This window comes from Natator depressus, chromosome 4, assembly GCF_965152275.1.
Source record: "Natator depressus isolate rNatDep1 chromosome 4, rNatDep2.hap1, whole genome shotgun sequence".
NCBI lineage: Eukaryota > Metazoa > Chordata > Testudines > Cheloniidae > Natator > Natator depressus.
This window is the reverse complement of record NC_134237.1, coordinates 98,264,046-98,276,860: the sequence shown is the minus strand read 5'-3', so window position 1 is coordinate 98,276,860 and position 12,815 is coordinate 98,264,046. Positions and strand designations below refer to the sequence as shown.

The window sequence follows — 12,815 nt, the reverse complement described above, 5'->3', positions numbered from 1 at the left end:
CATTTATTCACTCTAATTTAAGGTTTCAGGTGCCAGTAATACATTTTAATGTTTTTAGAAGGTCTCTTTCTATAAGGCTTTAATATATAACTTAACTATGGTTGTATGTAAAGTAAATAAGGTTTTTAAAATGTTTAAGAAGCTTCATTTAAAATTAAATTAAAATGCACAGCCCGCTGGACCGGTGGCCAGGTCCCGGGCAGTGTGAGTGCCACTGAAAATCAGCTCGCGTGCCGTAGGTTGCCTGCCCCCAGTAGTAGAATTCCTGAGGTGTTTGTAACTCTCAAATGTTCATACCTCTGAACAAAACATTATGGTTGCTCTTTCAAAAATTTACAACTGAACATTGACATAATACAGCTTTGAAACTTTACTATGCAGAAGAAAAATGCTGCTTTTAACCATCTTCATTTAAATGAAACAAGCACAGAAACAGTTTCCTTATCTTGTCACATCTTTTTTATTAAACTTTCCCTCTTAAGAAGTTTACGTTTAACACAGTAGTGTACTGTATTTGTTTTGTGCGTGTGTGTGTGTGTGTGTGTGTTTCTCTCTCTGCTGCTGCCTGACTGTGAACTTCCGGTTCCAAATGAGGTGTGTGGTTAGGGTGACCAGACAACAAATGTGAAAAATTAGAACTGGTGGTGGGGGTAATAGGAACCTATATAAGAAAAAGACCCAAAAATCGGGACTGTCCCTCTAAAATCGGGACATCTGGTCACCCGATGTGTAGTTGACTAGTCTGTTCATAACTCTGAGGTTCTACTATATAAATGAATTTCAATAGCTGGGGTGTTTTTTCTATAAACAACTCCATTTCTATTCACAAGAAAGGAGTTTCTCTCCTTTTGGCTACAAAACAAGCTAGAACTGTCCTAACATTGCAGTGGGATTAGCAGCAGATGACATTTGAGCAAAAGAGAGCCCAACTCTCATTTAATTTCCTCTGGTGACAATAACTTTATTACAGTCATGGAGTTATTTCAGATTTACAGACTGAAAATCTGGCCCTTTATCTCTCAGATGAGCAGGAGCCAGATTAAGTAGTACCACAGGCTGAAACAGATTCAAATCTGGTTCTTCTTTTTTAATACAAAAGCAGAAATGTTTTTCTAGCTTACACACACACACACACACACACACACATTGTGAACTCCAGAACAACGATACTACTACTGAGCACTTATGTAGTCCCTTATAGTTTTTTCCAAAGCACTGTAAAAAGCATTAACTAATCCTCATAACACCTCTGAGGTAGGCATTAGCCCCAGTTTTCAGATTAGGACAGGGAAGGTGAAGGTCAACATTTTCAAGTGAGTGATTCACATTGGGCTCCTAAATTTATGTAATGCAAGTAAAAGTGGCTTGATTCCCAGAAGAACTGAGCATGAACAAATGCCACTACAGCCATCCTCAGCTATCCCTTCTATTTAGGTACTTAAATATGAAATGTAACCGCCCAACAGTAGGCAGCCAGCGTCAGAATCAGCAGGGGGCTGGCTAGAGTAGAAACGGGCATAGGACGAAGCAAGAATGGAAGCAAGGGCTGGCTGGAGCAGGAGCACAGATAAACTATCAGAACTACTCGGCTGTGGGAGTACTCCTGACCAGGTACTGAAGTTGAGCAGACTAGAAAGACTGCTTCCCTTAGGAGTCTATGTACCTGCCTTAAGATCACTCAGGTGGGTTCTTGCCTGTGGATTGGCTGAACCTGGGTAAGTGGCATGGGGTCTAAAAGGTAATTGCCTCCTATGACTCATCACATGCTCTGGCTCAGGGACTCATCAGGTTTAAGCAGGCTCAGGCTCAGAGGAAATTCAGGGATGACTCATCACACTCAGGTTTTAAAATGTTGGTTTAAGTGACTTGCCCAAGATTACACAGCAAGTTTGATGGCAGAGCAGGGGTCAGAACTCAGGATTTCCTGCCATACTTTCCATCCACTATGCTATAGTAGTTCTCTAAGTAAATTAATATCTCTCATCAGTCCTAGGCTTTGCTAGCAACTGGGGAAAATTATTGGTTAAATATTAGACATGGTTGGAGGATAAATATTTTCACAAAACATTTAAAATGAAACAAAATGCTTATCACACAACGCACAGTCAACCTGTAGAACTCCTTGCCAGAGGATGTTGTGAAGGCAAAGATTAGAACAGGGTTCAAAAAAGAACTAGATAAGTTCATGGAGGATAGGTCCATCAATGGCTATTAGCCAGGGCTGGTGTCCCTAGCCTCTGTTTGCCAGAAGCTGGGAATGGGTGACGGGATGGATCACTTGATGATTACCTGTTCTGCTCATTCTCTCTGTGGCACCTGGCATTAGCCACTGTTGGAGGACAGGATTCTGGTCTAGATGGACCTTTGGTCTGACCCAGTATGGCCGTTCTTATGTTCTAAAATGTTTTGGGTTTTTGACAAAAAGAACAAAGACGGGTTTTAGGTTTTCCCCCTTCGCACTACCTTTTGTCCTCACTGATGAAAGGGTAAAAGAATAGAGGCGGTGAGGAACCAAAAACATAAAAATGAAAGGGATGGTTTTTGGATTTTTTTTTAAGTTTTCAATTTTTCATCAAAAAAACCAAGACAACATTTTGACCAAAATAAAAAATTTCCATGCAAATTTTCATTTCCTTTAAAAAGATATGTTCATTCAAATAATAGCTTTGACAAGAAAAATTGATGTAAAGAATAAGATTAAACTGCCACCTCAGTGCAAATGCGCTGTTGGCACTTTTGCTTTTAGCCCTGGTGACACTGGAATTCAAAATCATGAAAGATTCCAAAAGAAAAGAATGCAAAGGACATGGGGGAGGGGGAAGAATCACAGGAAAATATTTCATAAGTGTTCTGAACATTCTGGAATTAAATGTATAGGGCCAGATGGAGTTGTACCCATTTATGCCAACTGAAGATCTGGCTTATAGTGCTGGTGTCAATATCTAACTAGGTGTGGGGTATGAACTACTCTTATCCATTTGTGGCCCCTTCATCTCAGGTTTGCAGCACAATACCCGAGCAATGAAAGGAAGTTTGTTCTGCCACTAACTGAGCTGTACCTGTTCTGTGAATAAGAAACTACAGGCTCTCGGGATAATTGCATACCTTTCACAAGCACTAAAATAAATAATGCTAAGGAATAAATATATACACTGTATTTAGTCTAAAGATCAAGCATCAAAGTGAACTTTTTGAAAAACTGAATGTTAATTTTGCAAATAGTTCATCTAAATTACAAATAAAATTGTTTAAATATTTCAGATTTTGTTGCAAATAGAAGTTATTGTCCATTCAGCTAGCTCACTTCCAGGAAATTGTTAAATATTATCATTGGATATAAAGCATTTCAACAGTATTAATCATGATGATGATGATGAATGGAACACCAGAATAGATAAGGATTTAAAATGGAAAGTGAATGATCTCATCTTGATGATAAATGTCACAAAGAAATTATTGAAGTACACAGCAATAGCATAGAAAGCACATGCCACCGTTATAACTACATTTCCTATAGGCAATATTTTTCTTATGGTGATTTACAGGGCTTTTACTCCTCATTAGAAGCTTCTACTGTCAACAGCTGGAACATGGGCAGTCATGTCTAGTGGTTGGAGCTGGAGTCGGTAGCCAGGAATAGGAGCCCAAGGTCAGAACCAAAATCAGAACCGAAATACAAAGTCAGGAATCAGAGCTGAGGGTCAGAGGCAAGTTCCTGCAGTGAAACAAGGCTGCGGCCAAGGGAGGGGCAGGGTGTGGGCAAATACTTTGAGCAGCCACCAAATTGCTGCTGCTGCTGGGCCTAAGAACTGTTCTGCTTACTCTTGCCACCAGTTGGGTGGTGTAGCCCAGCAGGCAGCCTACTACAAGCCAGTTGTGCTCGTTAGGTTGTCCAGACACTGGATCTGCTGCAGGCCCTGATTCCTGACCATACTCCCCACGAAAGGGCACCTCCTAGGGGCCTGGTTTCGCTGGGTTCTTCTCGTAGAGTTCTCACAATAGGTCCAGGGCACGCATATTCTCTACCAGTTCCCAGACCATTCGTCCAGACTGTAGCCTTCCAAGTCCACCAGGTCCTAGAATCTTCCCCTAACTTGTCGAGAGCAGAGGATTTGGTGGAACAAGTACCCCTCCTATCCATGGACTATTATGGGTGGCGGTGACGGATTGGAGTCATTTGGGTATGGATTCTCAGTGTAGGACCTTAAAAGTGAAATGTGAAAAACAGGGTGGATCTTCAAGGACTTGGGCAGTTGTAACTAGAAAGCCACTGAAGAAATATAATCTTGAAGGGGCCCAGGTATCAATAATCCAGTTTGGCTTTGGGCAGAGAGCAACACCTTGACCCCTACAGGCAGATTTGGGACAGCTCAACATTCTTGGTCCACGTGGTGCTTAAAGGCTTCTTTGGGAGACTGCAAGTGTTCCTTATTCTCCCAATGCACGTGGGAGGCAAAATCCACAGTGGCCAGCACTGGGGAACTTATGGGTAAGTCTGGGTGGAAGAAGAGCTAAGAGTCATAGTTTACAAAGAATGGGATATGTTGGGTCAAGGCATGGTTCACATTGTTATATGCCAATTTGGCATAGCACAGGGTGACCCAGTCATCCTGGTGGTAACTCAGAACACAGTGAAGAGACTTCTTCAAGATTTGATTGACTCTGTTTGCCCATTAGTCTGCAGGTGATAAGTGGTTGAGAGAAGGGATTTGATGCCAATGAGTCCGAGAAATATTCTCCAGACTCGGGAGATGAACTGAGGTCCCCAGTCTAATACAATGCTTGTCCATAACCCTTGGTAGCGGCTGACATTTTCCAGGAAGAGCTAAGCTGTCTCCCATGCAGTGGGAACAATACAGTATGGGCTGAAGTGCACCATCTTTGCTAGGAAGTTGATGGCAAGCAGGATTACAGAGTGTCCCTGAGTGTGTGGCAGTTCTAAACTGAAGTCTATTGATATAGTAGACCAAGGCAGTGGAGGCATGAACAGAGGATGGAGGAGACCTAGGGATTTTGATTGTGTGTCCTTGGTATGGGCACAGAGGTCACAGAACCTTATATAATTCTTAATGTAAATTGGTAGGCCTGGCCACCAGAAATTCCTCTAGACCAGATTCCAAAGTCTTATATTAGCCTGCAAGTGGTAAATTGTGGCACTTTATTGTGGTTTCAATACCAGAAGCCTAGGTTCTCCCCCCGCCCCCCAGAACATAAATACAACCCTTACAACAGAGAAGGCCTTTCTGAAATCAGAACTTGGTATCAAGTCAGATACCCACATCATTCATGGTCTAGTAGATCTGGGTCACAAAGAGGTCAGCAGGGAGCAGATGGAGGATTTCAGACCCTGCCAACTGTCCTTTTGACAAAGTGGGAAACCTTGAGCACAGTGGCACAGGGCTCTTCGCCAGGTTCAATATATTCGTCTTTGCAGGACAGATCACCCACCATCCCATTTCTCATCCCTGGACGATAGGTAACTGTAAAGTCAAAGCAAGCAAAGAAGAGAGATCCGCAGATCTGGTGCTGGTTAAGGCATCTAGCAGTCCATAGGACCTCCAGGTTCTTGTGGTAAACAGGACTTGGACTGGGAATCAAGCCCCTTCTAGGAGGTGGTGCCACTCTGAAAACCACCTTTATAGCCAGTAGCTAAACATCACATATTTTTTCCACTGGGTTAGTTTCCAAAATTAAAAGGCAAAGGGGTGGAGTTGGTTGCATGGGCCTTCATGTTAAGACTGTACTCCACATATAGCAAACTCAGAGGCATCAGCCTTAACTGTAAATGGATTAGTGGTATCTGGGTCAATTAGGATGGGTGCAAGGTGAATGTCGATCAAAGGTCAACTGAGCCTCTGTGTACCAGACAAACCAGGCTCTCTTTTCAAGGAGTGCCATAAATCACTTGATGATTACCTGTTCTGTTCATTCTCTCTGTGGCGAATTGGTGAACCCCAGAAATTGGTGAACCCCAGAAATCGCTGCACCCTGCATTCATCCTTGAGTGCAGTCCAGCTGAATATTACCGATCTGGGTCAGACAGGGATTCTAACTGTGCCAGTTCACCTTTAATGTCATCATTTAGGCTGAGCTGGAAATGATAATGCTGGGTGGTACTGTTCCACTCGGCATTTACTACAAAGCATCGGAACCCCATGGCATAGCTAGCAACTGCTGGCATCCCCGCAGCAACACCTGAAGTGTGACTTTTGCCATACGCTCGTGACATGGATCATTGACGATCACCTCCATAGCCTGAACAAAGTCCTCGAACTGTCCCAGAAGCGGGCTTGATTCTTCCAGGAGCAGAGAAACCCAAGCCAGGGACTCCCCACTAAGCAGGCTGATAATCAATCCCAGGCTTGGTCAGTGAGTACAATGTAGCAGAAATAGGAGCAGATACAGATTTAGGAATCCACAAAATTGCCATGACCACCATCAAACTTGCCAGGTGTGGGAGCTTGGGTTGGAGCTGAAAGCGTGGCAGAACAGCATTCTGCACCTGCAGGGTGACAACCTGGGCCTGCAAGGTCCATAGGGCTCCCACTCTCTGTCAGAGAGATAAATGGCCTTTGTAGGGTCCATGCTCACCATTTCAGCTCCAGTTCCCTGTTTTGGGGCTGCTCAAAATTGTCAGTGACTGAGACATGGACTGAGAGTTGTACCTAGTGACTGGAGCTGGAGTCAGCCATCAGGAACCAGAGCTAAGGGTCAAAAGCAGAGTCAGAGGCCAGATGCCAGCGCTGAGGGTCAGAGCCAAAGTCGTAAGTCATGAATCAGAGCTTAGGGTCAGAGCCAGGTTATGTGGAGTGAGGCAAGTCTGGGTCCAAGGCAACAGAAGGGCTGAGACCGAGGAAGCTGAAGGGATGGAAAAAGGCAGAGCAGGGCTGGGATGAGGCAGGTGCAGGAGCCATCACAGCTGTGGGTGAATGCTTTGAGCACCCACCAAACTGCTGCTGCTGGCCTTAAGAGCTGATCTGCTGACTCTTCCCACCAATCAGTCTGTGTAGTCAATCAGGCAGCCTACTACAGGCCAGTTGCACTCATTAGGTTGCCCTGAGGCTGGCTCTGCTGCAGGCCCGGATTCCTATATCTTCCTCTATCAGCTGCACTGTTGTGTATGTAATAGAATGTAGGATAATAAATTGTGGGGGGATTACAGGGATACTGCAAGTATGACGACAGTGTAGGGGACCCAATCATAAAATCACAGAATATCAGGGTTGGAAGGGACCTCAGGAAGTCATCTAGTCCAACCCCCTGCTCAAAGCAGGACCAATCCTCAACTAAATCATCCCCGCCAGGGCTTTGTCAAGCCTGACCTTAAAAACTTCTAAGGAAGGAGATTCCACCACCTCCCTAGGTAACGCATTCCAGTGTTTCACCACCCTCCTAGTGAAAAAGTTTTTCCTAATATCCAACCTAAACCTCCCCCACTGAACTTGACACCATTGCTCCTTGTTCTGTCATCAGCTACCACTGAGAACAGTCTAGAGCCATCCTCTCTGGAACCCCCTTTCAGGTAGTTGAAAGCAGCTATCAAATCCCCCCTCATTCTTCTCTTCCGCAGACTAAACAATCCCAGTTCCCTCAGCCTCTCCTCATAAGTCACGTGTTCTAGTCCCCTAATCATTTTTGTTGCCCTCCGCTGGACTCTTTCCAATTTTTCCACATTCTTCTTGTAGTGTGGGGCCCAAAACTGGACACAGTACTCCAGATGAGGCCTCACCGATGTCGAATAGAGGGGAACGATCACGTCCCTCGATCTGCTGGCAATGCCCCTACATATACATCCCAAAGTGCCATTGGCCTTCTTGGCAACAAGGGCACACTGTTGACTCATACCAGCTTCTCGTCCACTGTAACCCCTAGGTCCTTTTCTGCAGAACTGCTGCCGAGCCATTCGGTCCCTAGTCTGTAGCGGTGCACCAATATGTTTGACCAATATATGCACATATTTCACACTGCTAGCTACAGCCCTACCCGCTGGTTTTAGTCAAGTACAACAGACCAAGGGAGCATGCACATGCAACATTATTGAGTGCTATGTAATTATATAAGATTGAAGGGTATATTCTCCCCCCATTCCACACGCGAAGCTTTGCTTTTGACACTAATACAGCCTTGGCCTTCTATGCTGAGATCTGTAACTATTTTAGCAACAGCACATTCCTGTTCTTAGCATATTGTGATTCCGTCATCTTTTAGGTTCAGCTGTTCACAAACACCTCAAAATGTGAAGTCTTATCCTGCAAAGGGCTAAGCATCTCCTGAGTGTCCTCCACTGAGAATGGAATCAATGAGAATTGAGGATGTTCAGAATTTCACAGAAGGCGCTCAAGGGGGATTTTCAAGAGAGCTCAGCATTGATCCAACTCTGTTCCAACTGAAGTCAAAGATAAAACTCCCTTTGATTTCAACAGGAGCAGAGTTTGGCCAGTGCTGAGCTCTTTTGAAAATTCCACACACTGTGCTTTGCAAGTTTAGGCTCTGAGTCATGCCTTCTTAATCTGATATATTTTATGGGTTCACTCATGGTTTACTAGTATGGAAATATTTAAGAGTCAGACTTGGCAAGAAAATGTCACAAAAGGCAAATCTAAAATGTCTCTAATTAAAAATAGAACAACATATAAAGATACAACAGGTTTCCTCCTACACTTGTTCTCAGACACCACATTCTACCCAGTATTCGCTTTGTGTCCCTTTCTGTGATCTCACTTCTGCCTTTTTTTACTCTGCTTCCCCCTAAGCTTTGAAGAGCCTTCTCCTTCATTTCCGACAGCCCTCCTATCTCTCTGTATGGAAATCTCTTCTGAAAACATAGTTGTGCACTTAGGCTACAGCTGTCTGCTCCAAACCTCTTTTTTTAATAGTCTGCATAGTATTCATTTGATTCAAATCGTAACTTGCTTTGGATGGGAATCTATCAAAACTGTGTGTGCTGTAAAACATCGACACATCTATGGCACTTTTTAGTAAGATAAGCACTGAAATTTTCATAGCAAGATGTCTAAAGCTAATAGGACTAAAACATATGTTTCATTGTGTACGACTATATTACCTCACAACATTATTTTGTAATCCTGGTTCTGAAACTTGCTGTAAACCTAGAAAAAATAAAACCTGAAACATTGACATTTTACAGGTTTCAGAGTAGCAGCCGTGTTAGTCTGTATTCGCTAAAAGAAAAGGAGTACTTGTGGCACCTTAGAGACTAACCAATTTATTTGAGCATGAGCTTTCGTGAGCTACAGCTCACTTCATCGGATGCATACTGTGGAAAGTGTAGAAGATCTTTTTATACACACAAAGCATGAAAAAATGGGTGTTCACCACTACTTGTGTGTATAAAAAGATCTTCTATACTTTCCACAGTATGCATCCGATGAAGTGAGCTGTAGCTCACGAAAGCTCATGCTCAAATAAATTGGTTAGTCTCTAAGGTGCCACTAGTACTCCTTTTCTTATTGACATTTTAAAATCCTGTATTTCTAATTCAATGCTGAGAATTATTTACAAAAGAATGCAGTACAAAATACTTCCCATAAACATTAGTTTATTCATACAAGAGGACAAATACAAGTGTTTGTAACTATCAGCTTGTAAAACCTAGGAGTAAATGCAGAGACAATCCAAATACTCACACTAGTGTAAAATCATGGAAAGTACTCTTATAGAAACAACAGAAGTAATCTGCATTTATATCATCTTTCTACAGAATGTCTCAGGCTGCTTTACAACTAAAGCAAACAAAAGTTATCAGCACTTAGTATTGTTAAAAGCCACTGCTGAGATATTTTTATGGAACAAGATGTTAACAGAATACAGGATATGAATTACTGATATCAGCACTCAATGAGAAACTCAATATAAAAATGGTTAAACCTAGAGAGTCTGGACCAAGGTCCCTCAAGAAAGCTAGCTGCAGTGACAGAGCTCAGGACTTGTCTACACACACAGAGGTGTAATGGTTTAACTGAAGGTGTGATTTTAAACCAATTTAATTAACCAATGCCAAATGCGGCGAGGACACTTATTTCAGTTTACCAGGCTTCTTATGGTTTAGTTTAAGTCGATTAAGAACAGGTTTAAGCTAAATCAAAACAAGACACTGTTAAATGAAGATCAGTGTGTCCATATTGGGACTTACTAAACTGAATCAGTTTAACATTACACCTTAAGCTAAACCAGTGCAACTTTCTTTTGTAGACAAGTCCTCAGAAAATTGTTAAAGGGGACTTACGGGGTTAAGCACAGCTCTAATGGACACTAAGGGTCTAGTCAAACCTGTCTAAATTCCTTTATATTGCAGAACAGGTCAGTGCCGAGACCCGCCTCTACACAGCCAAAGGCTAGTGACTTTGGGATAAGGGACCTCCCTGGTGAAAGGAACAGGTGATGATGGAAGTGATAGTGTCCTGAAAGCAAGGAGACAGCAACCAAGGAACAAAGAGATGGGAATTCATTGCTGCTGCTGGAATGGATCATAGGGGTCCATCACAATCAGTCCACAATTTAGTGGAGCCCTATATGCTGCCCTAACCTACACCGGGGACAGGATTGGGGACTTGCAAATTTCTGCAAGTGGATAAACAGGATTTTTGTAAATAAATTAAATCAATGGCACTAGCAAATACCATGATCCAGTGTCACCAATTTCTCTCCTAATGGGAAATTGATCTGCTATTGCTGGGCAAAGGGGTAACAGGTTCTGTCAGGTTCAGTTGTCAAGAGAAACTGGGCATCCTGACTAGTAATGGATAGAAATTCCATTATTGCAAAATGGGTAACATAAGAACATAAGAACGGCCTTACTGGGTCAGACCAAAGGTCCATCTAGCCCAGTATCCCGTCTTCCGACAGTGGCCAGTGCCAGGTGCCCCAGAGGGAATGAACAGAACAGGTAATCATCAAGTGATCCATCCCCTGTCGCTCATTCCCAGCTTCTAGCCAACAGAAGCTTACAAAGGGCCCTGGCTCCATTGACACAAGTAGAGATGGACCCAAGCCATAAAACTGAGAATCAAATTTTCCCAAATTTCTGGGATGTTCAGATCTGGGTTTTGGCTTTCAGCGAATCTCTAAACACAAGATTACCACTGGGACAAACCAACATGTTGATTCCAATCATAATAAAGGGTTGGGCTATTAGTGGGATTTGAAGGCATCTGGCACCCCACAGGAGAAGCTCTGCCTGATTTGTTGTTATCTGTTGTGAGATGCTACATACAAAAAGAAAGCTACTGACAACAGTTTGTTATTTCTAGTCAAACTGCAAGGGAAGAATTTATTCTGGTGACATAGTGGTAACACTGAAAAAGTTCATTCTGTACAAGAGCTGTTACCAGTTCCTACAGCATTCCCCATTGCTAAGCACTGGGAATCTCTCTCCAACCAGCAGCACCTTTCAGAACTGGAGACTCATGTTCAGTGCAACCACCATTTATTCATTTAATATTTGCATGAAATAATTCATCCCTCATTTTTCTTTTCCCTTGCCTTCTCTCTCTCTCTTTTCAGATGTTAACAACGAGTAATCCAGATGGGGTGCAGGTGCTGTAAAATGATAAAAAGGTACAGAAGAAATGGTGCTTGGAATCAGAATAAAATAAAAGCTTGTTAAAAACAAATCCATTCTCACCTGCATTCATCCTTTAAGTTAAGGATGTTTACCATGTTGCAAATAATCCAGGAATTTACAGTTTAGATCAATTAAGCCATTTTGGAGCCCAAAAATGCTGATTTCCTGTAAACTTCATGTTGGTTTATTTTAATTGAGTTTCATCTGTGTAGCTGCTAGCCCACAGAAGCTATGTGGCAACGGAGGCAAATTCTCACTGTAGCGTTTTCCCACCTGAGTGGCAAGAAGCAAGGCTAGTTCAGTGGGTGAGGGAAGCTGTAGGATCCATCACCTTCTAAACACTGGAAATGTGCTGTAAATCTGCAGGTAGGGCAGAGACAGCTCCATGAAATCCCTTACCTTACATCCCTGCTTCCATTGTAGACTTTACAATAACTGGCTTTGGGCAGGTCACATAGTAAAGGGTTTTCAATTTAGACAGCCTGCCATCCCAAGCTTCTCAATGCTCCACTCAGCCTTATGTGGATGCCATCCCCATCACCACGTACTCTTGGGATAATGCCACTGCACATGTGCAGAATTTAGGTCCCCTGCAGATTTCTTTACTTCCCTGCAGAAAAATATGACTTTCTTTGACGGGGAAGCCAGGGGAAGCCACAAGTGCGGTCATGAGACCCTCCTCAGAAGTATGTTTTGGGTACCCAGGGGAGCCAGCAAAGGGGTAAATCACTGTGGGGCAGAGGGCGGGACTGGGAAAGACCCGGCCCCCTACCCTACAGCAGGATCAGCTGCTAGTCCTGGCTGGGCTGGGGAGGATGAGACTTCCTCTTCCCCGGCATGGCATCCAGGGCTGGGTCAGACTCACCCACAAATTTCTCCCCCAGCCGCAGGAAGCTCTGCAAACTCTCTCTCTCTCCCATCCACCCAACCCCTGTGCACCCAGACTCCCTCATACCCGGATCCTCCCACCGATCCTCACCCACCCTGCACTTGGAATCCCCCCGATGAGCCCCACTCCCCCTGCACCTGGACCACCCCGACAAGCCACCCTCACCCGGATCCCTAATCAGCCGCACCTGGATCCCCACCCCACTGAGCACCACTCCCCCAACATCTGGACCCCGCACAGAGTTCCCCACACCCAGACCCCCCCCACCGAGCTCTATCCCCCCACATTCAGACCCCTCCGCTGAGCCCCAACCACCTTCACCCCCCTGCAGAGTCCCATTAC

At 43.9% G+C, this 12,815-nt stretch overlaps 1 protein-coding gene across 4 annotated transcripts in view; it reads left to right on the top strand.

Moving 5' to 3' along the window:
- The window catches only part of PGCKA1 (PDCD10 and GCKIII kinases associated 1), a 64,332-nt gene that overhangs the window by 48,441 nt on the left and 3,076 nt on the right, over positions 1-12,815 (top strand). For 3 of the 4 annotated variants that reach the window (XM_074950120.1, XM_074950122.1, XM_074950121.1), the window contains one exon: positions 11,524-11,577. In XM_074950120.1, the coding sequence (XP_074806221.1) occupies positions 11,546-11,577 (32 nt within the window). In that variant the 5' untranslated portion in view covers positions 11,524-11,545. Of the gene's footprint in view, positions 1-3,628; positions 3,650-11,523; positions 11,578-12,815 lie in introns of those variants that run through there. The other variant, XM_074950123.1, reaches the window with a different exon arrangement.